This window comes from Tachyglossus aculeatus, chromosome 21 (genome assembly GCF_015852505.1).
Source record: "Tachyglossus aculeatus isolate mTacAcu1 chromosome 21, mTacAcu1.pri, whole genome shotgun sequence".
Lineage (NCBI taxonomy): Eukaryota > Metazoa > Chordata > Mammalia > Monotremata > Tachyglossidae > Tachyglossus > Tachyglossus aculeatus.
Genome location: NC_052086.1, coordinates 77,153,417 through 77,178,182, shown reverse-complemented (window position 1 = coordinate 77,178,182; position 24,766 = coordinate 77,153,417). Strand labels below are relative to the sequence as shown.

At 45.3% G+C, this 24,766-nt stretch overlaps 1 protein-coding gene across 1 annotated transcript in view; it reads left to right on the top strand.

Annotated features, from left to right (window-relative positions):
• The first annotated feature begins 5,222 nt into the window (after positions 1-5,222).
• ZC3H7A (zinc finger CCCH-type containing 7A) overlaps positions 5,223-24,766 on the top strand; it is a 50,122-nt gene continuing 30,578 nt past the window's right edge. Inside the window, exons 1-8 of the mRNA XM_038762898.1 lie at positions 5,223-5,312; positions 16,067-16,168; positions 19,379-19,418; positions 22,697-22,894; positions 23,460-23,618; positions 24,092-24,172; positions 24,261-24,299; positions 24,611-24,644. Of these exons, the coding sequence (XP_038618826.1) occupies positions 16,101-16,168; positions 19,379-19,418; positions 22,697-22,894; positions 23,460-23,618; positions 24,092-24,172; positions 24,261-24,299; positions 24,611-24,644 (619 nt within the window). The 5' untranslated portion in view covers positions 5,223-5,312; positions 16,067-16,100. The remainder of the gene's footprint in view (positions 5,313-16,066; positions 16,169-19,378; positions 19,419-22,696; positions 22,895-23,459; positions 23,619-24,091; positions 24,173-24,260; positions 24,300-24,610; positions 24,645-24,766) is intronic.

Sequence of the window (24,766 nt, the reverse complement as noted above, 5' to 3'; positions counted from 1 at the left end):
TCAAGGGAAAGAGAATGGGCTTTGGAGTCAGAGGTCAGGGGTTCAAATCCCGGCTCCACCAGTTGTTAGCTGTGTGACTTTGGGCAAGTCACTTAACTTCTCTGTGCCTCAGCTACCTCATCTGTAAAATGGGGATGAAGACTGTGAGCCCCCCATGGGATAACCTGATCACCTTGTAACCTCTGCAGCACTTAGAACAGTGCTTTGCACATAGTAAGTGCTTAATAAATGCCATCATTATTATTATTATTATTTACTGAGCACCTACTCCATACAGAGCACTAAATGAAGTGCTTGGGAAAGAACCATACGGTAGAGCTAGTAGACACAATTCCGTCCCTCAAGGAACTCACAGTCTGCAAAGAGAAATAGACGTTAAAATAAATTACATATAGAGTAAATAGTAGAGAATATGGATGAAGAAAATGATCCTATTCTGAAAGAAAGGGCAGAGGAGGCATTCCAAGTTTTCCCTGGTGGTGACTATTACTGAATGCTCAATTATGGTTCAATAGGTATTAAGCATAGAAGACACGAATCCTGCTTTCTGATAAGCTGATCTGCAGGTTTTTAGTTCAATCAATAAATAATTCAATCAGTCATATTTATTGAGCTCTTACTCTGGGCACAGTACTATACTAAGTGGTTGGGAGAGTACTATATAGTAAGTGAGAAGCAGCGTGGCCTAGGGGAAATAATCATAATGATGGTATTTGCTAAGCACTCACTATGTGCTACTATGCACCCTTCAAAGTGCTGAGGTAGATAGAAGTTAATCAGGTTGTCCCTCGTGGGGCTCACAATCTTAATCCCCTTTTTATAGACGAGGTAACAGGCACAGAGCAGTTAAGTGACTTGCCCAAGGTCCTGCAGCAGACAAGTGACAGAGCCAGGATTAGAACCCAGAGAGCACGGGCCTAGGGGTCAGGGGACCTGGGTTCTAATCCCAGCCCCACCACATACCTGCTGTGTGACCTTGGGTAAGTCACTTAGCTTCTCTGTGCCTCAGCTCCCTTATCTGCAAAATGGGGATTCAGTACCTGTTCTCCCTAATTAGAGTGCGAGCCCCATGTGGGACCTAATTGTATCTACCCCAAGCCCTTAGTACAGTGCTTGGCACATAGTAAGCATTTAAAAAAACACCATCATTATTATTTAAGAATAAATTATTATTTTTATTATTTAAGAATAAGAGTAGACACGATCCCTACTGTCAAGGACCTTACAGTAGAGCAAGGGAGGCAGACGCTAAAATAAATTAGAGGTGGGGAACCATTATTCATTCATTCAATCGCATCTATTAAGCGGTTACTAGGTGCAGAACACTGTACTAAGCACTTGGGAAAGTACAATAAAGAGTGACAGACCCTGCCCACAATGAGTTTTGGGGGCAAGGGGCAGATTATCTCAGTGTTTAGGGGATGAGGAATCCAGTGCAAGGGTAATGGAGAAAGGAGGGAGACTAGAGTGGGAAAACGAGAAATTAGTCAGGGAGGGCTTCCCGGAGACACGGTTTTCAACAAGGCATTGAAGATGGGGAGAACAGTGGCCTGACAGGATGGTAACAGGGAGGGAATTCCAGGCAGGAAAAGGATTACCGTCTAGGGACTTGGTTGCTCTCTTTCACCCCGGCCCGCTAAACGGGCAGGCCCAGGTTAAATCACATCCTATCTCAGAGGTATATGAATTCAAGGAATCCATTGATGGAATTGATTGAGCCCTTACTATATGTAGAGCACCGTACTAAGCACTTGGGAGAATGTAACCTGCCCTCAATAAGTTTCCAGTCTAGCAGGGGAGACAGATATTAGAATACACGATGGGTAGTACAGTGCTCTGCACACAGTAAGCGCTCAATAAATACGATTGATTGATAGGAGAAGTAACCAAGTACAAGGCTATGAACATAGGTGCTCTGTGTCAGGGGGCGAAGGTGGGGACCGAGTGGTTTTTTTGGGGGGTGGCTCAGGTGCAGGGCGGGTGCAGAAACATCGTGGCTTAGTGGAAAAAGCACGGATCTAGAAGTCAAGAGGACCTGGGCTTTCATTCATTCAATCAGATTTATTTCCACGCACTTGGAAAGTACAATTCGGCAACAGATAGAGACGGTCCCTACCCCAAATCCCCGCTCTGCCACTTTGCTGTGTGACTCTGGGCAAGTCACTTAACTTCTCTGCGCTTCGCTTTCCTCAACTGTAAAATGAGGATTCAATACTTGTTCTCCCTCCTAATTTGACTGTGAGCCCCAAGTGGAACAGCAGGGATTCTCTCCACCTTGATTAGCTTGCATTTTCCCCGGTGCTTAGTGTTTGACGTATAGTAAAACATATATAGGAAGCGCTTAGCAAATGACACACACACACACACACAAACACGTCAATTAGGGCAGGGAGATGAGAGATTGGTCATGTAAGTCTTCGTGCGGAAGCAGCCCGGGCTCTGGAGTCAGAGGTCATGGGTTCGAATCCCAGCGCCGCCAATTGTCAGCTGTGTGACTTTGGGCAAGTCACTGAACTTCTCTGTGCCTGTTACCTCATCTGGAAAATTGTGTGCCGAGAATCAGCGAGTGAGACCCAAGTAGAAATTTAGAAGTGGATTTTATTAGCGCGCGGCTGCAAGGGGCCAGGGACCCAGATCAAGCAGCACTGATCCCATTCTCACTGCGTCTTTTATTCAGTTACAGCAACATGGGAGGGAGCATTTAGGAATTTCAGGAATCCAATTAGGACAAAAGGATGCTGTAAATTCTCTGTTTTTACTGCCTTGTAAAGGTTGTTGTTATCTGCCATATGGCCTTGTATAAATAGGTGTAAATTCTGTTATCTTCTGTTGTCACTGTCTTGTCAGGATGTCATCTGACCTACGACCTTACACAGATAAGTGTTACTTGTTTAATGGCCTTGAAGGCATCTGTTGCAGACAGAACAAAAAGGAGTTGTTCTCTTAGCCGGCACAAAATGGAGTCAGTCATGTCAAGTCCGCTAGTGGACAACAGGGATGGCTTTTGTCAGGCAGGTCAGGGTGGGGGAGGCCTTTGTTAGGCAGGTTTTGTGGCGGGAAGTTTTGGTGGGCATTCTTCTTCCATGAAGAAGGGTGTACAAAGGGATGGGAACAAAATGGAGATCAGACAAACCCGTTCACAACAAAATGGGGATTAAAACTGTGAGCCCCCTGTGGGACAACCTGATCACCTTGTAACCACCCCAGTGCTTAGAACAGTGCCTTGCACATAGTAAGGGCTTAATAAATGCCATCATTATTATCCAGCGCTTAGAACAGTGCTTTGCACATGGTAAGCGCTTAATAAATGCCATTATTATTATTCATGGCTAGGAAGCTTAGAACAGGACCATAGGCACATGGGGAAGCTGCTTGGCTCAGTGGAAAGAGCCCGGGCTTGGGAGTCAGAGGTCGTGGGTTCTAATCCCGCTCCGCCACCGATCAGCTGTGTGACCTTGGGCCCGTCACTTGACTTCTCTGGGCCTCAGTGACCTCATCTGTAAAATGGGGATGAAGACTGTGAGGCCCCCACATGGGACAACCTGATCAACGTTGCACACACCCCCCACGCTTAGAACAGTGCTTCCCATATATTTACTTTATTTTGTTACTATGTTTTATTTTGTTTCTTTCCTCCTTCTAGACTGTGAGCCTGCTGTTGGGTAGAGACTGTCTCTATATGTTGCCAACTTGGACTTCCCAAGCGCTTAGTACTAGTGCTCTGCACGCAGTAAGCGCTCAATAAATACGATGGAATGAATGTAGTAAGCACTTAACACATACCATCATTATTATGATGATTGCCCCCGTTTTTAGAACAAATAATAGTCATTCATTCAATCGTATTTATTGAGCGCTTACTGTGCGCAGAGCACTGTACTGAGCGTTTAATATGATATATTATGTTATAATATTATTATTATGATTAGGAGAGTCCACGGAGGGCGGGGATAGTGACGTCATGGGAATCATGGCAAATCACGAGACTTTTAGGGCGGAGCGTCGGCAGCGACGCCGCCCGGATCCAAAATGGCCGCCGCCTTCCCTGCCCGGGGCTGTGACGTAATCACGGGCGGCCTTCGCCTCGGCCAATGGGAGCGCTCTGGTGGGCCCGGGCGGCCTTCTCCTCGACCAATGGGAGCACTCTAGTGGGCGCGGGCGGCCTTCGCCTCGGCCAATGGGAGCGCTCTAGTGGGCGTGGATAGCCTTCGCTTCGGCCAATGGGAGAGCTCTGGTGGGCGCGGGCGGCCTTCGCCTCGGCCAATGGAAGCGCTCTAGTGGGCGTGGGCGGTCTTCGCCTCGGCCAATGGGAGCGCTCCAGTGGGCGCGGGAGGCCTTCGCCTCGGCCAATGGGAGCGCTCTAGTGGGCGCAGGCGGCCATCGCCTCGGCCAACGGGAGAGCTCTGGTGGGCGCGGGCGGCCTTCGCCTCGGCCAATGGGAGCGCTCTAGTGGGCGCGGGAGGCCTTCGCCTCGTCCAATGGGAGCGCTCTGGTGGGCGCGGGTGGCCTTCGCGTCGGCCAATGGGAGAGCGCTAGTGGGCGTGGGAGGCCTTCGCTTCGGCCAACGGGAACGCTCTAGTGGGCGTGGGAAGCCTTCGCCTCGTCCAATGGGAGCGCTCTGGTGGGCGCGGGCGGCCTTCGCCTCGGCCAATGGGAGAGCCCTAGTGGGCGTGGGAGGCCTCCGCCTCGGCCAACGGGAGAGCTCTGGTGGGCGCGGGCGGCCTTCGCCTCGGCCAATGGGAGCGCTCTAGTGGGCGTGGGAAGCCTCCGCCTCGGCCAATGGGAGCGCTCTAGTGGGCGTGGGAGGCCTTCGCCTCGGCCAATGGGAGCGCTCTGGTGGGCGCGGGCGGCCTTCGCCTCGGCCAATGGGAGCGCTCTAGCGGGCGCGGGAGGCCTTCGCTTCGGCCAACGGGAGCGCTCTAGTGGGCGTGGGAAGCCTTCGCCTCGGCCAATGGGAGCGCTCTGGTGGGCAGGGGCGGCCTTCGCCTCGGCCAATGGGAGCGCCCTAGTGGGCGTGGGAGGCCTTCGCTTCGGCCAATGGGAGCGCTCTAGTGGGCGCGGGCGGCCTTCGCCTCGTCCAATGGGAGCGCCCTAGTGGGCGCGGGCGGCCTTCGCCTCGCCCAATGGAAGCGCCTCCAGGGCGGCGGCGCGCGGCCTCCCTCCGCCAGAGGGCGCGGTGGCGGGAGGGCGAGCCGCGCGCGCTCAGCGGAGCCAGAGTTGCCGCGGTGGCGGAGGGGGCGAGAGCGGGCTCCGCTGCTTTGCGTTGCCGTTTTTCCTTTCTGCGTCCGGAGCGGCGGGCCTGGCCCGGGAAGGTACCTGGGGGCGCCGCGGGTCGGCCGGCGGGCGGGGTGGGGGGGGGGCCCGGGGTCTGTCCGGGAGTCCACGGGGGGGGGGGGGGGCGCCGACGCGCTCCCCATCCCCCTCCCCCCGGCGCAGGCCGCCTCTTCTCGCCCGGAGCTTGGCTGTTCTCGCGAGAGCCGAGACCGGGGGGGGGGGGCTTTCCCTCCCCCCCCCCGTTGCTAGGGAGCGCGCGCGCGCCGACCGGAAGCGCCTCGCGCTGAGGGGCTTGTGGAGAGGGCCGCCATATTTATTACTCTATTTCATTCGTAATAATAACGATGGTATTAAGCTTTTACTACGTGCGAAGCCCTGTTCTAAGCGCTGGGGGACATACACGGTGATCAGGTGGTCCCCCCAGGGGGCTCACAGGCTGAGTGCCCATTTTCCAGATGAGGGAACTGAGGCCCAGAGGAGTGAAGTGACTTGCCCAAAGTCACACAGCCGACAAGTGGCCGAGCCGGGATTCGAACCCATGACCTCGGACTCCAAAGCCCGTGATCTTTCCACTGAGCCACAGCTGCTTCTCTGCATATCAATCAATCGTATTTTTTGAGCGCTTACTGTGTGCAGAGCACTGTACTGAGCGCTTGGGAAGTATAAATTGGCAACATAGACAGTCCCCACCCAACAGCGGGCTCAGAGTCTAAAAGGGGGAGACAGAGAACAAAACAAAACATATTAACAAAATAAAATAATAGAATAGATATGTACAGGTAAAATAAATAGAGTAATAAATAAATAATTTATTATTGTTATATATTATTATGTATAATAATGAATAATAATTAATAAATAATATTAATATAATACAATATAATATAATTGTTATGATAATTATTATAAATAATAATAAATAAATACATAATAAATAAATAGAGTGATATGTACGAACATATATACAGGTGCTGTGGGGAAGGGAAGGAAGTAAGATGGGGGGATGGAGAGGGGGACGAGGGGGAGAGGAAGGAAGGGGCTCAGTCTGGGAAGGCCTCCTGGAGGAGGTGAGCTCCCAGCAGGGCCCTGAAGGGAGGAAGAGAAGTGAAGGGACTTGCCCAAAGTCACACAGCCGACAAGTGGCCGAGCTGGGATTCGAACCCATGACCTCTGACTCCAAAGCCCGTGATCTTTCCCCTGAGCCACAGCTGCTTCTCTACGTATGTATTTATTCCTTTTATTAGTGATGTGCATAGACCTGTAATTCTGTTTATTGTGACGGTTGGACACCTGTCCCTTTTGTTGTCTGTCTCAATCGTCTTTATTGAGCGCTTACTGTGTGCAGAGCACTGTACTAAGCGCTTGGGAAATACAGGTTGGCAACATATAGAGACGGTCCCTACCCAACAGCACAGCCCAGCAGCGGGCTCACAGTCTAAAAGGGGAAGACTGAGAACAAAACCACACATGCTAACAAAATAAAATAAATAGAATAGATATGTAGAGGTAAAATAAATAAATAAATACATGGAGTAATAAATATGTACAAACATATATACAGGTGCTGTGGGGAAGGGAAGGAGGTAAGATGAGGGGGATGGAGAGGGGGACGAGGGGAAAGGAAGGAAGGGGCTCAGTCTGGGAAGGCCTCCTGGAGGAGGTGAGCTCTCAGCAGGGCCTTGAAGGGAGGAAGAGAGCTAGCTTGGCGGATGGGCAGAGGGATTGGGGGCATTCCAGGCCCGGGGGAGGACGTGGGCCGGGGGTCGATGGCGGGACAGGCGAGAACGAGGTACGGGGAGGAGATTAGCGGCGGAGGAGCAGAGGGTGCGGGCTGGGCAGTAGAAGGAGAGAAGGGAGGTGAGGTAGGAGGGGGTGAGGGGATGGACAGCCTTGAAGCCCAGGGTGAGGAGTTTCTGCCTGATGTGCAGATTGATTGGTAGCCACTGGAGATTTTTGAGGAGGGGAGTGATATGCCCAGAGCGTTTCTGGACAAAGACAATCCGGGCAGCAGCATGAAGTATGGATTGAAGTGGAGAGAGACACGAGGATGGGAGATCAGAGAGAAGGCTGGTGCAGTAGTCCAGACGGGATAGGATGGGAGCTTGAATGAGCAGGGTAGCAGTTTGGATGGAGAGGAAAGGGCGGATCTTGGCGATGTTGCGGAGCTGAGACCGGCAGGTTTTGGTGACAGATCGGATGTGAGGGGTGAATGAGAGAGCGGAGTCGAGGATGACACCAGGTTGCGGGCTTGTGAGACGGGAAGGATGGTAGTGCCGTCAACAGTGATGGGAAAGTCAGGGAGAGGGCAGGGTTTCGGAGGGAAGACGAGTTCAGTCTTCGACATGTTGAGTTTTAGGTGGCGGGCAGACATCCGGATGGAGATGTCCTGAAGGCATGTCAGCTGTATGACCTTGGGCAAGTCACTTAATTTAACTTCTCTGGGCCTCAGTTCCCTCATCTGTAAAATGGGGATGAAGACTGTGAGCCCCCCCATGGGACAACCTGATTGCCTTGTATCCCCCTCCCAGCGCTTAGAACAGTGCTTTGCACATAGTAAGCGCTTAATAAATGCCATTATTATTTATTAATTATTTAGTAAGCGCTCAATAAATATGATGGAGTGAATGAATGAATGACTGATTCTACAAACCTAGGGAGAGAGGAAGAATGTTGGAAGGAGGAAATAATGATAATTTCCAACATCTTTCATTTTATCCGTGGCCCCGGAAGAAGTGGCCTATTTTGTCTACGTTTGACAGAAGCACAAAGATCCCAAGAAATGACGGGGTTTCCGAGGGGTGGACTGGGGGATTTTTGGCCGTGGAGCAAGAGCCCCTGGTTTGTTTGGTTCCCTTGCCCTGGGCCCCTCTGGCAGTGAAGAAAAGTAATGTTAGGACACCCCGGGAAGAAGAACCCCTTCCTTCATTTCTGCCTAGACTCCTGCATAGCTTCCTGACCGCTACAGCTGGTGTTCAACGGTCCGGTGGTCACTGCATCCGGAGGGGTTTAGGGGCCTAGTGCAAGGTTGAGATTGCCTTGGCTGTGGGGCTCCTCGACCACTAAATGCCTGCCTTCTGGAGTCTTCTACTACATATGTATATATATATATATATATATATATATATATACATACATACATATATATATATGTGTGTGTATGTATACATACATATGTGTATATACACACACATAAATACACACATACACATATATGTACATATACATATATATGTACATATATGCATATATACATATATATGTATATATACACACATATATGTGTGTATATGCATATATGTGTGTATATATGCATATATATGTATATGCACATATATATGCATATATACACATATATGTATATGCACACACACATATATATGTGTGTATATGCATACAGGTGTGTATATATACATGTATATGTATATATGCATATATATATATGTGTGTGTGTATGCATATATATGTGTATATGCACACATATATATGTATATCCACACATATATATGTATATACACAGATATGTGTGTATATATGTATATATACACACATATGTATATACGCACATATGTGTGTATATATACATATGTATGTATATATGCATGTGTGTGTGTGTGTGTGTGTGTGTGTGTATATATATGTACATATGTAGTAGAAGACTCCAGATATAGTATAACCTTCTTCTGCTCTCCTACTACAACCCAGCTCACACACCTCACTCCTCTAATGCCAACCTACTCACTGTACCTCGTCTAACTCGCCACCAACCTCTGGCCTGGAACATATTTTCTCCTCCTCCCCTACAGACAATTACTCTCCCCATTTTCAAAGCGATATTGAAGGCACATATCCTCCAAGAGGCCTTCCTTGACTCTTCCCACTCCCTTCTCCACCTTCGATTTGCTCCTTTTATTCACCCCTCCCTCAGCTCCACAGCACTTCTGTACCTCTCTGTAATTTATTTTTATTAATGTCCGTCTCCCCCTCTAGACTGTGAGCTGGCTGTGGGCAGGGGACGCGTCTTCAAATTCCGTCGTACGCTCCCAAGCGCGTAGTACTGTGCTCTGCACACAGTGAGTGCTCAATAAATACGACCGAAGGAGGAAATTTATTTTTATTAATGTCTGTCTCCCCCTCTAGACTGTGAGCTGGTTGGGGGCGGGGGACGTGTCTTCAAATTCCGTCGTACGCTCTCAAGCCCGTAGTAGTGTGCTCTGCACACAGTGAGTGCTCAATAAATACGACCGAAGGAGGAAAAGATGTGAAGTTGGCAGTTGGGGGTCCGGTCAAGAGAGATACTCCCTGTTTAAACTCCCTTCTACCTTGAGTCTGCTAGAACTACCTTTTCTGCTCCGCCTGTTTAGACACTGGCCCTTTTTCATCCCACTTCATAGCTCCCAAATGAATTTAAAATTACCCCAGGAAACTCAAAAGACAGATTAATCCTTCAGAATACTAGATAAAGTAGTAAAAACCCATGGAAGGGGAACTGAGACGCAGTATGACATAGGGGAAAGAATACAGGCCTAGGAGTCAGAGGACTTGGGTTCTGATCTTGGCTCCGCTCCCTATCTGCTGTGCGACCTTGGGCTTAACTTCGCTGTGCCGAATCTGTAAAATGGTGATTAAATTTTACTCCTTCCTATCTAGACTGTAAGCCCCATGTGGTTACAGGGACTGTGTCGAACCGATAATCCAGGATCTACCCCAGTGCTTAGAACAGTGTCGGGCACATAGTAAGTACTTAACACCAGAATTCATAGAGAAGCAGCATGGCCTCGTGGCAAGAGTACGAATTTGAGAGAGCAGAGGTCATGGGTTCTAATCCCAGCTGTGTGACTTGGGGCCAGTCCCTTCACTTCTCTGTGCTTCAGTTACCTCAACTATGAAGTGGAGATTAAGACCATGAGCCCCACGTGGGACAACCTGATAACCTTGTATCTCCCTAGTGCTTAGAACAGTGCTTGGCACAGAGGAAGTGCTTAACAAATATCGTTATTATTATTATTACTGAGAAGGAAGAAAAGTGAGAAAGTAGCGGCCTTTGTTCTTTTGTAACATAACATAAACATAACATAAACATAGTAACATAAACCTGTTTTAAGACTCATGAGAAGGTAGATGTGGGTTTGGGTCTTTTCGTTGTAGAGAGAAAACGCCACAAGGCTGGCTTTCCCAATAGTTCCTTGATCATTCTTTTAGTCATCTTAAAATTGTCCTTTAGAATACTTTGTTCCCATTTAGATGTCGTTACGAATTTAGGCTTTTCATAAAAAGAAAGAGAATCTGTTAGCATCTAAAATTCTTGCAAAAAATTGAAATTGATTTCTCTTTGGCAAAGCATACCGTATGTTACAACATCTTTCTTTGTAGTCTCAGTTTCTGTAGCCTTAGTTACGAAGCATCTTGCTGACCCCACAAGTGTGGCTAGAGCTTAGCGATCCAGTAAAATATGTTGTATAACTCTCATTTTTGGACCGTTATAGTAAAAACAGTAACTTTCCCCCGCCTCTCTAGATATAAATCCACACATAGACGCATGAGGGTTCGTTTCAGAGAATCTGGGCCTTAAGAGTACCTTTACAGGTAGACGGCACCAGCTGCACCCGATCCTTAGACAGTACCTTTGATCATCATCATCATCAATCGTATTTATTGAGCGCTTACTGTGTGCAGAGCACTGTACTAAGCGCTTGGGAAGTACAAGTTGGCAACATATAGAGACAGTCCCTACCCAACAGTGGGCTCACAGTCTAAAAGGGGGAGACAGAGAACAAAACCAAACATGTTTTGTAACTTCAAAATGAACAACCCTAAGAGATTGATGGCTTAGCTTGACAAGACTAGGTTGTTTAATTCTTAAAAACTCAGCAACAGTCATATTGGTGGGGGGGGGGGGGGGTGGAGGATGGAGGGAGAGAGAGAGAGAATATGAATATTAATTTAGTCCAGTCCTAGGCTTCAAGCAGGAAGGCAGCATTCATTCAGGTGGGGCTCCCATCCAAAATTATATTTAATTGGGCCTACTGTTTTAAAATGGATTATTTGTAACCTACTGTTGGTCTTTGAATATTCAGATGCATTCACATCTTGCTCTCATTTGGGTTGGCTGGACTTGATCACGGTGATCTAGTACGATTAGCAATTTTTAGGATAGCCTGGAGAACCGGCAGGGTTTCAAGAGAGGCTGAATGGAGGAGGAGAGGCAGGGTGGCCAAATGGGAAGCCCTGGACAGAGAAGTCAGGAAACCTAGATTCTAATAATAATAATAAACTATTAAGCACTTATGTGCAGAGTATTAACTCTTGGCAACGCTGCTTCTCAGGTTTCTAGTCCTCGTTCTGCCACGTATCTTTCGGGTGACCCGGGGCAAGTCCCGTAACTTCTCTGTGCCTCAGTTTCCTCATCTGTAAACTGGAGATAACATACCGTCCTGTGTAGGAGAGGGACTGTGTCTCATCTGATTGTCCCATACCTGCCCCACTGTTTAGCAGTACAGTTCTCTGCACACAGTAAAAGCGCTCAATAAATACGATTGAAAGAATGAATAGCACAAAACAAGTGCTTAATAAATGCCGACATTATTATTATTACTTTGAAAGACAGAGGAGACGAGGATTAACTCAAGACGTGAACCAGGACAGGTGTTGACAGTGATCACACTATCTCATAAAACCATAACCATGACACTGCCCTTGACTCATCTCATTCAAACCGCAAATTCAGTCTGTCACCGAGTCCTGTCTGTTCTGCCTTCACAGCTGCAAAAATTCATCCTTTCTTCTCCATCCAAACCACTGCCATGCTGATGCAAGCTCTCATCGTGTCCCTCCTCGACTACTGCATCAGCCTCCTTGCTGACCTCCTTTTACTCCCCACTCCAGTTCATACGTCACTCTGCCGCCCGGATCATATTTCCGCAAATCGGTTTAGTCCATGCCTCAGGAACCTCCAGTGGTTGCGCAGCCACCGCTGCTGCATCAAATAGAAACTCTTTATCATCAGCTTGAAAGCACTCCATCGCCTTGCCCCCTCCTATCTTACCCACTGATTTCCTTCTACTACCCTGCATGCAACTAACTCACTGTACTTTGATTTCGTCTGTCTCGCCGCCAACCCCTTGCCCCCCATGTCCTTCCTCTTTCATATCCAACAGACGATCAGTCTCCCCACCTTCAAAGCCTCATGGAAAGTACATCTCCTTCCCCAATTAAGCCTCATTTCCCCTACTCCCCTTCCCTTGTGTGTCACCCTTTCAAAATCCATCAATCAGTGAATCACTCGTATTTATTGAGCACTTACTCTGTGCAGAGCATGGTACTAAGCTTTTGGGAGAGTACAATATAGCAGAGCTTGCAACTGGATTTTTACCCTCTGTCTTCTCTTACGCCGTCGAGTCGTTTCCGACCCATAGTGACACCATGGACACATCTCTCCCAGAACACCTCGCTCTCCATCTGCAGTCATTCCAGGATTGTATCCATAGAGTTTTCTTGGTAAAAATATGGAAGTGGTTTACCATTGCCGTCTTCCGCGCGGTAAACTTGAGTCTCCACCCTCGACTCTCTCCCATGCTGCTGCTGCCCAGCACGGGGGAATTTTGACTTGTAGGAGATTGCTTTCCACTCGCTAACCACTGCCCAAGCTAGGAATGGAGTGGGTAGGCCTCTGCTTGACTCTCCTTCCCATAGCCAAGACTGGTAGAGTACTGGAAACTCTCCAGGTGAGGGATCGACGGAAAGATAGAGGAGATCGAGTCACGGTGAGAAGGTTAGCATTAGAGGAGCGAAGTGTGGGCTGGGTTGGAGTAGGAGAGCAGCAAGGTGATTGCTCTAAAGCCAATGGTGAGGCATTTCTGTTTGATACCGAGTTGGATGGGCAACCACTGGAGGTTCTTGAGGAGTGGGGAAACATGATCCGAACATTTTTGGAGAAAAACGATCCAGGCAGCAGAGTGAAGTATGGCTCTTTATGGGCAGGGAACACATCCGCCGACTCTGTTGAATTGTACTCTCCCAAGTGCTTAGTACGGTGCTCTGCGCACAGTAAATGCTCAGAAAATACCATCGGTTGATTGAAGAACATGGGACAGTTGCTGGAGGGTGTAACTCGATTGAAAACTCCACTGGATTGTAAGCCCCTCGAGGTCAGCGATCGTGTCTGTGTAGCTCATTGTTGTACTCTCCCGAGTGTTTATTACAGTGCTCTGTACACAGTAAGCGCTTAGTAAATACCCTTATCGACTGGGGGAAGTAGGCTTGAGGGGGATGGCTTTTTCAGCGAGGTAGAAGATTGAACTTTCTCGAAGGCAGAGGTGAAGGAGCCAGAAACAAGTGAGAGACGAGTGACACGTGGTTGGGGATTTTATGTAGCACATGAACTTGCCCTGCAGCCCATCATCCTCTACTTGCTCCAAAGTCTTTTTCCCCAGCCATGGTCCCGCCGTTTGGACTGGGTAAACCAGGGAAACCACTTACACCTCATGACCGGTGGATATGCAACTGTCCTGACACCTTCCCCTCTGGGTTATCTCGGGGGTTTGGGCCAAGACAGAGGGGCAAAAAAGTGCGGCGGAGCAGAGCGGCCTCAAGAAGAGCCGTGACCGTGACAAGAATAGCCCTGGCACAGTCCTGACTTGCATACCGTGGGCATCCTCTGGGGAATGAGGACTGCTGCTCTTTTATCCATTGTTACACTGGGTGGATTTTTCCCTCATCCACCCCGAATCCTGTATCCTGTCACTAATTATCTGGCCCAACCTGAAAATGTTCTGCGAGTCAAGTAATGAATATGTAGGCATGCTAGTTCCGGGTTGAAGGTAGCAGTAAGAGAAAGGAGAAAGTATTTGAAGGCCCAAGTGACAGGGCAAGGGGTTAGATTTTTTAAGGGCAGGGGCGAGACGGCTGGGAAGGTGGAAAAAACGGTGATGGGCTGAGGGGAGGGGTATTGGGAGGCTGGAAGTGGAGTTTCTGGCCCCTCTTATTGTGACCCAGTATTAAGCCCAATGAATGTCTACTTATGACTGGTTTTAGTGCTCTGTTACAAGGACTCACTTTTATCAAGGTTTTTACCAGTCTTTTCATATTTCTAAATGAAATTTTGCTTTCTGTCTTGCATCCGGATGTTTTCTTGGGGAAAAATAGCACGGAACAAACTCAGTCTGAAGAGGAAGAAAGGAATACAGGAAAGAGGTTAAGACAAAGCAAGGAGGATTGAAAAATAGGGAGAGGTTTTTTTGCAAGGCATATGTATCTAAGGGTTTTTGAATGAGAGTAAGGAGGTGGAATGTGCCACAAAGGGGAAGGAAGAAGAATGGACTGGGGGGTGGGAGTAGGAGATAATGGTGGGATTAGAGTTCAGGATTCTGAGGCAGGTGTATCCCATGGAGCAATCTGGTGTGCTGTGGATTTTTGGATAATGACTATTACAGGTGAGATCATCTGTATTCCCCACATGCCGCGAAGGCAGTCACTGATCATTGAACTCTGGTATATAAGCCGGAACAGCCCTTATCTCCACCTGTGAAATGAGATCATACAGTAGTACTGCTGCTCACCTCATGCTATTTCCATGTTCGGAGCTACTTAGATGAAGTCTTGGTAATTAAACTTATTTTGATCCCTTTGGTTGGTAAGGCCGAAAAGTGAGAGAGAAAAGAATTTCAACAGCCGTATTTTGTGAAGATATGAGAGGACTATTTAAGGATGCATCCAATGTAAAATGCATCTGTCCAAAGTTCTAGTGTCTCGTTAGATCATATTATTCGACACCTGGGCCAGGAAACATGTTTTAGCTAATAATGGCCATTACTGTCCTCAAGCCTATTCCAGCCAGAGTGACTGCAGTGTACTCTCTTGTAATGAACGGATTGCGATTTTGCAAATCCTTGTGTTAAGGTAGATTGCCCTGGGTTCTGCAGTGCAATTTTCTTCTCAGAAGAAATGGCTCATGACCGTGGACGTGGGTCATGTCATTTGATAAATGTGGTATGCCATAACAAAACGGGGTTGTGTTTCTAGGACAGACATATCCTAATCCCTAATAACGTTCTAACTGAAATGCGTAATGAAAATTCCTGCTATCACAGAGCTGGGTATATAGCTAATAATTGAAAGGGAGCCCTGGTGAATTCTGGATTTTGTTATCGTGTCCACAGGCCGCAGCCAGATGAACTGTCAAGAGCCTTTCCGATTCTGTGGTTCTTTTGTAATGCTGCTGTGAGGCTCCTGTAAGCCTCAAATTGGACGTGATTATCTTGAGTCCATCCCAGCGTTTAATGCAGTGCTTAACACGTAGTAAGCACCTAACAAATACCACTATTATTAGTAGTAGTAGTAGTAATAATAATGCTACCCCCAGTTATGCCAGCTATTGTACTTACGTCTTGAAATGTGACTCATTAAGTTCAACTGATAAAGTTGTGAGTGGAATTTGTCTTGTGGTAGTTAAATCTGTTTCTGTAAATCCACTGTTGAATTCGTTGATACAATCCTTGTGTGGGCTGCAGATTGTTTCTAATTCCTTTGGAAAACTAGCTTTTAAAAAATGAACTTTTGGGAGAGTATGTGCAAACGGTATCAAGGTCTTTGTGGCTGTTAAATATTGAGGAAAGCAAAATTTGAATATGCGTGGGAAAATCTTTCTACCCAACTTGTGGCCTTAACCTAGCAATAAAGGTTGTTGACTGTAAAACTACAATTATCCTACCTCTGTCTGGATTAAATTCCATAACTTTTCAGAAGAGCTGCAGTGATTTGTGTACATCTTGATATGTGCCCTTCCTTTTCATTTCAGAAGGTGAACTTACAAGGTTGATGTGCAGGGTAACATGTCCAGTGTTTCTGAAGACAGAAGGAACAGACAGCAGGACATTAAAAAAGGACTGCAGTTTATACAGTAAGGTCTTAAAACGGAATCCCTTTTGTGATAGTGAAGTGCTTTTATTACTATTATTATTAGTAATAATAATAATTGTGGTATTTGTTAAGTGCTTACTATGTGCCAGGCACTGGGGTAGACACAAGATGATCAGATTGGACCCAGTTCCTGTCCTGCATGGGGCTCACAGTCTTAATGCCCATTTTCCAGATGAGGTAACTGAGGCACAGAGAAGTTAAGTGACCTGTCTAAGGTCACACAACAGACAAGCGGCGGAGCTGGTGTTTCATACCACATCTCTCTGTCTCCCGGGCTCGTACTGTATCCACGAAGCTACACTGCTTCTCACATTTACCACTCTAAACTGTGAGCTCGTTGTGGGCAGGGATTATCACTGTTTACTGTGGCATTGTTCACAGTGCTGCGCATATGGTAAGCGCTTAGTAAATACGACTGAATGAAATGAATGAATTTACTGTTAAGTTCACAAATGAGGAATAGTTCTTTCCAGGGGTGCATTAAGAGAAGTTGGGGGCCCAGGCTGTGACCCTCTATAATGGCATTATAGCGTCACCAGCCAGAGTGGCAGTGGAGATCTAGGAGAGGCTTGTGGTTCCGCACGGGGGTTCCTGGTGTTCCTGACATCCTTCTCAATTTATCAATAGCATTTATTGAACCTGAGGCACAGAGAAGATAAGCGACTTGCCCGAGGTGTCACATCAGACGAGTGGCAGAACTGAGTCTCCTGAGTCAGAGTCCTTACTTTGTACAGAGCACTGTACTGAGTGCCTAGGGAAATACCACAGAGTTGGCGAATGCAATCCCTGCCCACGAGGAGCTTGCAGTGTAGAGGGGGAGAGGGACATGAAAAAAAGTTGGAGATAGGGGAAATGGCAGAGCATAAGGTGTATACTGTGAGCCCGTTGGTGAGTAGGGACTGTCTCTATATGTTGCCGAATTGTACCTTCCAAGCACTTAGTACAGTGCTCTGCACACAGTAAGCACTCAATAAATACGATTGAATGAATGAGTGAATACATAAATGCTGTGGGGCTGGGGTGGATGTCAATCATTACTATGTGCAAAGCACTGTTGCGGGCACTCCCCCTCCATTGCCACCTTGTATTTCCCAAGCGCTTAGTACAGTGCTCTGCACACAGTAAGTGCTCAATAAATACGATTGAATGAATGAATGAATCATGTACTCTGGCCTTTACTGCTCAACCTGTGCAGAGCACCATGCTAAGCGCACTTGGGACAGAAAAGAACACTATAATGGTTGGTAGACGCATTCCCTGCCCTCAAGGAGTTTACTCTGAATGCTCCGCTCTTCCAAGACAGGAAGAGGGGTGGTGGGGTGTCCCCTGGAACTCCCTAGTCATCAACACCCTACACTGGATTTGCACCCCATGAGTAGACATGCATCCTGGCTGGCAGGCTCATATTACCTCTAAACCACTTAGACATCAAACATACTTCTCCCCTTTCCATTCACGATCCACCTTACTGGCTTCTCCCAAGCAAGATCCATCTAGGAGATGAAGAGCTAGAAGGTGGGATGGTGATAAGCACCGCAATTTGTATTTCTTCACTAGCCCCTGCTGTTAGGGTAACTAAGAAGTGGGAGCGGCTCCGGTTTCTAGAAACTCCTGGGTCATCAGCTTCTCAATCCCCGTTGCCCCATTCTCCTCATTCTAAAGGGCAAGGTCCCCTTTAAGAGCCAACCAGGTAGTGCTTTACAAAGAAAACTGTCTTCCTAAACTCCTGGTATGATTTTGGGAGTGTCTAGTGTGGCCCCCTGTAAATCAATCTGGCTTAAAGCTTTTTGAGCCCTTGAGTTAATCAAGGCCTGTTTCTTATCCTGAATGTCCAGTTTCATTGGTCTGATAGCTTGGTTCCAGATGTGGGACCTTTGCTGAAGATTAAGGTACTATAAAAGCACGGGTTATATCTTGAAATCAGGCAGATCGTCAAGACTGGGCCATAGTTGGAGGAGTGCATGTGAGTTCTTATTGAGAATGCTCTTTGCCCTTCAGGTTCAAATCCTGGAATTCAAGTGCCCTGTTCGAGTTGCCATTTTTCGTGCAGTTATTTAATTCTTTTGAATGTTCACGTTATTCAGGAAGCATAGGGCCTCCAGGATTTCCTCACATCCATCATCCATGCCAAACATTTTTAAAGCCTCATTATTTTTCTTTTGGCCTCCCCGTGGGGTTTAAAGTCTCTGACATGCTTTGAGTTTGGAGGAGCAGGGCAGGCTGGCCCATTCTAGTTAGACACCCCATTGTTTATCCCTGGCACCAATCAATCAATCGTATTTATTGAGCGCTTACTGTGTGCAGAGCACTGTACTAAGCACTTGGGAAGTACAAGTCGGCAACACATAGAGACAGTCCCTACCCAACAGCGGGCTCACAGTCTAGAAGGGGGAGACAGAGAACAAAACCAAACGTACTAACAAAATAAAATAAATAGAATAGATATGTACAAGTAAGATAAATAAATAAATAGAGTAATAAGTATGTACAAACATATATACAGGTGCTGTGGGGAAGGGAAGAAGGTAAGATGGGGGTTTAAACAGTAGTTTAAAGTTTTGTGACCTTAGGCTTTGGAAACCTCTTCCAAAGGCAGACCAATAAGTAAATGCCACTGATTGATTGAAGTTCCCTTGGGAAGTTCTAATGTCTAGTGTAAAATAAAACTACTCTTTTGCCAGGTGATTATAGAATGTGTATAAAGCTTTACTCTGTGTGTGTGTGTGTGTGTGTGTGTGTGTGTGTGTGTTTGTGTGTGTGTGTGTGTGAGAGAGAGAGAGAGAGAGAGAGAGAATGAGAGAGGTATCAGCCCCTTCCTATAGTTTGAAAGTCAAGTACTGAGGCTCCAGATTATCCTTGACTAGGAGGGCCTGAAATGTGAAGTCGAAGGAAAACAGATATTTTAACTTTTTCAAATAGAATAGAACGCTTGGCTTTCAAGTTTTGGATTACTGGCATATGTCGTTTGTGAAGAATAATGAAATGAGGGTGGTTTCATTCATTCATTCAGTCGTATTTATTGAGCACTTACTGTGTGCAGAGCACTGTATTAAGCACTTGGAAAGTGCCATTCGGCAACAAATTTTGGTAGATTGCAATGTCACAGTCATCGGTTATGGATGATGGGTGTTTTTTTTTTTGTTTTCATGTCAATTTTGGGGAGATTTACTTTTTTTTTTTTCCTTTTTAGGTCTACTTTGCCATATCCAGGAACACAGGAACAGTATGAGGTAGTACTCCAGTTTCTGTGAAGTTTTCTCAGAAGTTCTGTTTTAAGTAGTTTTCCATCATAGGGTATCTTTGGAGTCAGTTGGACCAAAATAATTTTTTTTTTTTTAATTCACAAGTCCTTAAAAACTCATCACAATTTTTCTTCTCCTAAGATCCTGTTTGGTGGTGAAACTTCAGATGAGAAAATTTAGGTGCCTTGATGTTAATGGTTCTGATCTTTTTTTTTTTACCCCATACTCAAGTAGTACTTAGAATCATTGTATAATTAGTCAGTAATTAGTCTATACTCTATAATTTGTCAATAAGTCTATTGACTATAATTAGTCAATCAATTGGTGGTATATATTCAGTGCCTACTGGTTGCTAGACACTTCACTCAGGAGAGGACGACAATAGCAAGACACACTTTCCCTGTCTAGAAGGAGTGTATAATTTAATTAATCGTATTTCTTCAGCACTTACCATGTACAAGGCACTGTTCTAACCGTTTGGGAGAGTACAACACAACAGTATAAAAGACGCATTCCTTTTTGATGAGGGATTCCAGCAAAAATGACTTTCAAATAGTGAAATCAGGAGGGAGAACACGTATAAGGCAGAAAGGAAAACAAATGCATCAGGAAGGCACAGCTGAACAAATAACTAGATGGACAGATAATGTTCAAACACAAGTATGTAAATATACACGAGTTCTGATAGGAATAAAAAGCACAAGAGCTAAGAATAAATGTTGGTCTGAGAAAACTGAGGTGTTGAGCATGGCGTCCTGAAGGAATGAGAGGGTGGGAGAGTAAAATAACAGTAGCAACGTGATAAGAAAAATGAGCCCCATCCTCATTTGGTAAAACAAACATTACTAAAGTTTACTTAAGGGAGTTGAACTGAGTTTCTCTTCCTGTTCCATGCAGTAGCACTATTTGTTCATTCAGTCATATTTATTGAGCGCTTACTGTGTACAGAGCACTGTACGCAGGCTTGGGAAGTACAAATCGGCAACATATAGGGACGGTCCGTACCCAACAACGGGCTCACAGTCACACACTACTACTAATGCCATTGACATCTCTACGGATGTCCCTCCGACACCTCAAACTTAGCATGGCATAACAGAGGTCTTCAACTTGCCATTCATTCAATCGTATTTATTGAGCGCTTACTGTGTGCAGAGCACTGTACTAAGCGCTTGGTAAGTACAAGTTGGCAACATATAGAGACGGTCCCTACGCAACAACGGGCTCACGGTCTAGAAGTTTTGCCCTCCCCCTGACTTTCCCATCATTGTAGATAGACCTACCATCCTCCGTGTCTCACTAGCCCGTAATCTTGGCACTATCATCATCAATCGTATTTATTGAGCGCTTACTGTGTGCAGAGCACTGTACTAAGCGCTTGGGAAGTACAAATTGGCAACATATAGAGACAGTCCCTACCCAACAGTGGGCTCACAGTCTAGAAACAACAAACCATCCTCTCATTTAACCCACACATTCAGTCTGTCACCAACTCCTGTCCGTTCAACCTTCACAGGACTTCTAAAATCCACCCTTTCCTCTCCATCCAAACTGTCATCACATGGATTGAAGCACTTGGGGGAAGCAGCATGGTTCAGTGGAAGGAGCACGGGCTTTGGAGTCGGAGTTCATGGGTTCGAATCCCGGCTCCGGCAATAGTCAGCCATCTGACTTTGGGCAAGTCACTTAACTTCTCTCTGCCTCAGTTACCTCATCTGTAAAATGGGGATTAAGATTGTGAGTCCCCTGTGGGACAACCAAGGTTACAATCTTGTAACCTCCCCAGCACTTAGAACAGTGCTTTGCACATAGTAAGCGCCTAATAAATGTCATTATTATTATTATACTGCCATGACTACTGCATCAGCCTCCTCGCTAACCTCCCTGTCTCTTCTCTCCCCACTTTATTCAATCAGTCAATCGCATTTATTGAGCGCTTACTGTGTGCAGAGCACTGTAGTAAGCACTTAACTTCAATACATACATCACTCTGCTGCCCAGATAATTTTTCTACAAAATTGTTCAGTCCGTGCAGGCACTCAATAAATAGTGTTGATGGATTGGTTTAAATACGTTGCTCTGGGAAAATTCAGTTTCTCCATTTTTCTCGATGGAGAGTTATCCATAAGGAAGTCCTAACCGACTGACTGATTTTGTTTAGTTGAAATGCATCGCCTTGGGAAGCAGTCTGGAAAAAGCACAAGCCTGGGAGTCAGAGGACCTGTGTTCTATTCCTGCTCCACTTTGTGCCTGCTCTGTGACTTTGGCCAAGTCACTTAACTTCTCAGTGCTTCAGTTCCCTCGACTGTAAAATGGGGATTCAGTACATGTTCTCCTTCCTACTTGGATTAATTCATTCATCCATTCATTCAGTCGTCTTTATTGAGGGTTCACTGTGTGCAGAGCACTGTACTAAGCTCTTGGGAAGTACAAATCGGCAACATATAGAGACGGTCCCTACCCAAAGCGGGCTCACAGTCTAGAAGGGGGAGACAGACGACAAAACAAGTAGACAGGTGATCCTGACTCGAGTACCTTGTATGTACCCCAGTACTTAAAATAGTGCTGGACACACATAGCAAGTACTTAACAAATATTATTAATATGGTAATTATTATGACCATAATTGTTATTAGTTATGATTCATTTTTTCCATTTTCCCTGACTGTTGGAGTGTTTTCCAAAAGGAGGCCCTAACTAAGTTTACTTTTAGTTTTCTGAGTCAAGCTGTCCTTCAGGAGCCTTTGCCAGTTGAAAAGTGGTCTCTAAAATTGGCATCAGCCATTTTTTTGTTGCTTACTAAATTATTTTGGGTAGGGCCATGGGCTGAGCACAGTTATTCATTCATTCAGTTGTATTTATCGAGCGCTTACTGTGTGCAAAGCACTGTAGTGAGTGTTTGGGAGAGAATAGTGCAACAATAAACGGACACATTCCCCACCCACAGCGAGCTTCCACAAGACAGTTTGAATGGCTGCTTTCTGCTGTTTCTCAGAAATTAACTAATCTGTGGCTGTACGATTTAATGATGCAGTCACGGTTTTTCTGCACCTGACTCCCTAGGTTCCAGGCCTTGTGAATGAAGGAATTGTGAGCAGGTGGTGGAAGCCCGAAAATACCTTCCTAAACAATTCCTGGCATCTGTAATGGGTACTGGGCAGAATGACCTAGCAGCCATCTGTCAGCCTGGGGATTTGTGGACTGCCAATAGTCGCTTTAAAATACCTACTATCACGACCTGAACCTTCTCAAATATTTTATTTCAGGTATTCATACATTCGCTTGTAAGAAATCTTTTTAATGAAGGAAATGACGTGTACCGGGAATGTGATTGGAACGGATCATTACGTCAGTACACAGAAGCCTTGAATATAGCTGATTATGCAAATGATGAAGAAATCACTATATCTAATGAAATATTAGAAAAGCTGCATATAAATCGAATCGCATGTTATTCAAATATGGTAAGCTGTTCTGTTGACTTCTTGCAAGATGTGCTCGAGAGAGAATACTCCTGGATAGAAAAGCAAGGGGTTTCGAAGGCCTGGATATTTTTCTTGGAACTCTTTAAGTAATATTAATTGCTTTGGGGGGGACACGGTTCATCGAAAAGAAATGTGGGCGAAGTGTTTAGGTAGTAGTGAGAAAATGGACAAAGTGAAGTCGAAAATACTTCGGCTTAGAATTTTCTGCCGTGGACGTTTTTTGTCTTTATGTTCCCCTGAGGTCAGTGGGTGGGTGAGTGAGAACTGTGAGGGAGTGCTTTATCAGAACATGTTTGCTGACTTTATGTTACCATACTTCTGATAGATCTCAATAATCGAAGCCTTTGTAATTGTCTTTTCGTTCTGTTTTGGAGTCCCTTTACAAAAGGAAAGTGTTTTTTCCAAAGAGGGGCTATGAATGCAGGTTTGAATTGCAGCTTGCGTTTTTAAGTGTAAATGCAATAACCGAATTTTGGGTACTCTGAAAAAGAATTACTGTAATTCGGTGTTCAACTAAGGCGGTTTTTTTTTCTCTGTCTTACAGGGATTGCACAATGAAGTTTTGGAAAACTGTGATATAGTCTTAAATTTAAATGGCAATAATTGTAGAGCTCTGTATCGGAAGTCCAAAGCCTTAAGTGATTTAGGAAAATACGAAGAGGCTTATAATGCTGTAGCAAAATGCTCTTTGGCTGTACCTCGGGTATGGATGTAAATTTTTTTATTTCTATGTGTATTTCTATGTTCTTAGGGCCTCTTTATGCAATACACTAGTTCAGCTCTACGTCAGGGTTAGATGATCTGAATTATATTTTATTTTCTAAATTTGGATATCCGCACTATAAATTTACATCAGTAATTCCTATTTGAAACTTTGATTTGCTTTAATTATTTTTAGGTATTTCAAAGTGTTCATCTTACCTTTTTTTCCCAGGATAATAGCTTTTAGGTACTCAGAATTACAACAGTTATTCAGGAAGTATTTATTTGGAAGAACTGTTTAGATGTGTAGAGACTTACGTTTTACAAGAAAATGTTGCTTTAGGCATATTGTCATACTTCATGTCTAGGTAGAATTCTCTGCAAGTTTTCCCCTGTATCGTAGAGTGGTTTTCTTGCTTTCTCGGTTGTATGTTGGGGAAGTACTTGATGTGCTATTGGGTTCCTATCTTTCAGGATGAGTGTGTGATAAAACTAACTCAAGAACTGGCTCGGAAATTGGGATTTAAAATTAGGAAAGCATATGTAAGAGCAAAGGTAAATTGCATCATTTTACCTGCCCTGTTTTTAATTTGAAAACTTGAAATAAATTACATATTTAAGTGTTTTGCTGATTTCATTTCAGCCACCATTGAATTCAGTTCCTGGAGAAGTAACAAACAAGGTAAAGCTTTTTGTTCCACAAATTGCAATCTAACATTTTCTCTTAATGTGAAGATTGGATAGATCTTCTTGAAATGAATTGAATATGAAGAAAAATGTTATTCTAAATGTATGTAATTAGCTATTGTTTCCTTGTGTAATTAAATAAAATCTACTAATATGAATGTTAGTTGTTCCTATACTGAATTTTTGTTTGTTTTTAAAATGAAAAAATGAGCTAGTTTTCTGTTAAAAAAAAAATTAGTGCTTCATCTTTTGCTAATAGAAATACTTTTGAAAATGTTATGATGCACTCTTTGTTTTGTCTTCTAGGATTCAAATTGTTCTGTAGAAGATATAGAGTCAGGTGAGCTTTTTTGAGCAGTCATATTCTTCTAATAGCAGATGCCCCATTCATAGCTTACAAGATTTCGGAGTATGAAAAGCTAGCCAAATTACCATGTTTTTTCTTAAGTAGTAGTATTTTTA